The 1,990-nt window shown below is 50.1% G+C and overlaps 1 protein-coding gene across 1 annotated transcript in view; it reads right to left on the reverse strand.

Annotated features, from left to right (window-relative positions):
* Nucleotides 1-3: 3 nt before the first annotated feature.
* The window catches only part of LRRC41 (leucine rich repeat containing 41), a gene marked incomplete at its 3' end in the record, with an annotated part of 7,931 nt that continues 5,944 nt past the window's right edge, over nt 4-1,990 (reverse strand). Inside the window, exons 5-6 of the mRNA XM_018575188.1 lie at nt 1,563-1,661; nt 4-125 (exon numbers count right to left, since the gene is read on the reverse strand). Coding sequence (XP_018430690.1) covers nt 4-125; nt 1,563-1,661 — 221 coding nt within the window. The remainder of the gene's footprint in view (nt 126-1,562; nt 1,662-1,990) is intronic.

The following is a 1,990-nucleotide window of genomic DNA, read 5'->3' on the forward strand; positions in this document are numbered from 1 at the left end:
ACCCAGACGGTTTCCACCCAATTTCAGGATCTTCACGGTGGAATTTTTCTTCAGAGCGTCAACGAATGCGGAGAGGAAATCCCGCGACGTGCGCTCGAAGAGACGGCAGAACGAGAACTTGATTTCTACGGAGGAAAGGTGGTGGTGGTGAGCGGCGGGGGGCGGAGCACAAACAGTCACATGACCCTGCCAATCACATGACTGTCAGAACTAGCAATAATTTCATATGTATTATTAGTATGACCTGATACATCAACATACGTCATGCTATTCGTATAATATTCATATATATTGTGCGTTATACATAGTAGCAGGTATCATCAGTTTGATGCGTTTATGTTTGAAGTATAAATTCGATTTATCTGCAGCCAATTGGTCGCCGTATACATCATTACTAAACCACTTGGTCCCGGTAGCATCGAGATTTGAATTTAGATGACTAACTGCAGGAAGACCGGTCCCTTCTCCCATCCTGCGAGGGAAATACACACACATGTAAATCTCTCCCAGACTGAGTTCAGTCTCCGGTGCAGTTACGGTGCGGTTGCGGGGCAGTTGCGGTGCGGTTGCGGTGTAGTGCAGTTGCGGTGCGGTGCAGTTGCGGTGCAGTGCAGTTGCGGTGCAGTGCAGGTGCGGTGCAGTTGCGGTGCAGTGCAGTTGCGGTTGCGGTGCAGTGCAGTTGCGGTGCGGTTGCGGTGCAGTTGCGGTGTATACTTTACATTCAAAATAATTTAGTAGAAGTTTGTTTTTGCCTTAAATAGAAACTTGGCTAAGGTCTCGTTCACACCTCGGCGTATTGCATATGCGCGATTCGCGGTAAAAAAAATTGCGCGACCGTCGCATGTTTCCGAAGGCTACTTGGCTGTATCCCAATGGAAACGCGCTACAAAACGGGCCAAAGTAGTCCCGGGACCTTTCCAGGCGCGGGCCGTTTTGTAGCGCGTTAGGGAAGGGCGCCGAGGTGGGAACCAGACCATTGCATACAATGCGATTTATATTTTTGAGCGTTTTGTAGAGCGTTCGTTGAGCGTAGAACGCGCTACAAAACGTTCAGGTGTGAACGAGGGACATATAGCGAATTGTCGCGCGATTTCCGCCGCGATATCGCGAGAAGTCGCCGGCCAATGCTATTCAATGGAGCTGTCTTAACTCCATGTCGCGGTCGCTTCTACGGGACCCTTTTTTCGGCGGATTTTGCTTTTTTTCTATGGAGCGTGTCGGAGAAGGTCGCGCTACCGTCGCGCTATCCCGGCCGCTGCAACGGTAAGTCGCTATGTGTGAACGGGGTTCTGTGCATGTTGAATATCTGTTGTCTGGGAGGTCACGTGACACGTCTGTACATTGTGTGGTTACATCCCGCGGAGTTACTGAGTTTTGTTTCATTTATTTATAATTTATTTGATTGAAACTTTGATCCAGTTGATTTCTTGTGTATCACCAATTATTGTCTTCAGGTTAGCGCAATTATCGCGTTATTATTATTGTTGATTTGTGGGAATAAGTTGGGAATCTCCCCGATTCCAGACCCCGGCCTATAAAACACTCCGGCGTGACGCACTCACCTTCAAGGCAGCCGTGACTCAGCAGATTCACAATCTCCGTCTGACAATCGACGAGGTTCAAGTCATGGAAGACGAGTCTGCGCAGCGCTGCGTTGTGTTCTACAAAGAGAGACCGCCCATTACCAGACGAGACCACGCCCACAGGCAAGACAAGGCCAGGCCCCGCCCACAGACATGACCACACCCACCTCCCCCCGCTCTGGACGATGGGCACCCCCAGTCTGTAAGCACAGTTCTGGTGGTAGTTCGGCTCATGTATGAAGCTCGGGTCACGTCTGGTAGGACCTCCCCCTTTCTATGGTCAGTCCTCCAACAGAGACCCCGAGACTTCCTTCCCCCAAAAACAAGGTCCCAAATGATGTCATATTTCGGGGAGACTTCGTGGTTTTGGACAGTTAGCTGTCTGATTGGATGATCTGTATTTCTGG

This window comes from Nanorana parkeri, unplaced genomic scaffold (genome assembly GCF_000935625.1).
Source record: "Nanorana parkeri isolate BGI_ZX_2015 unplaced genomic scaffold, ASM93562v1 scaffold3618, whole genome shotgun sequence".
NCBI lineage: Eukaryota > Metazoa > Chordata > Amphibia > Anura > Dicroglossidae > Nanorana > Nanorana parkeri.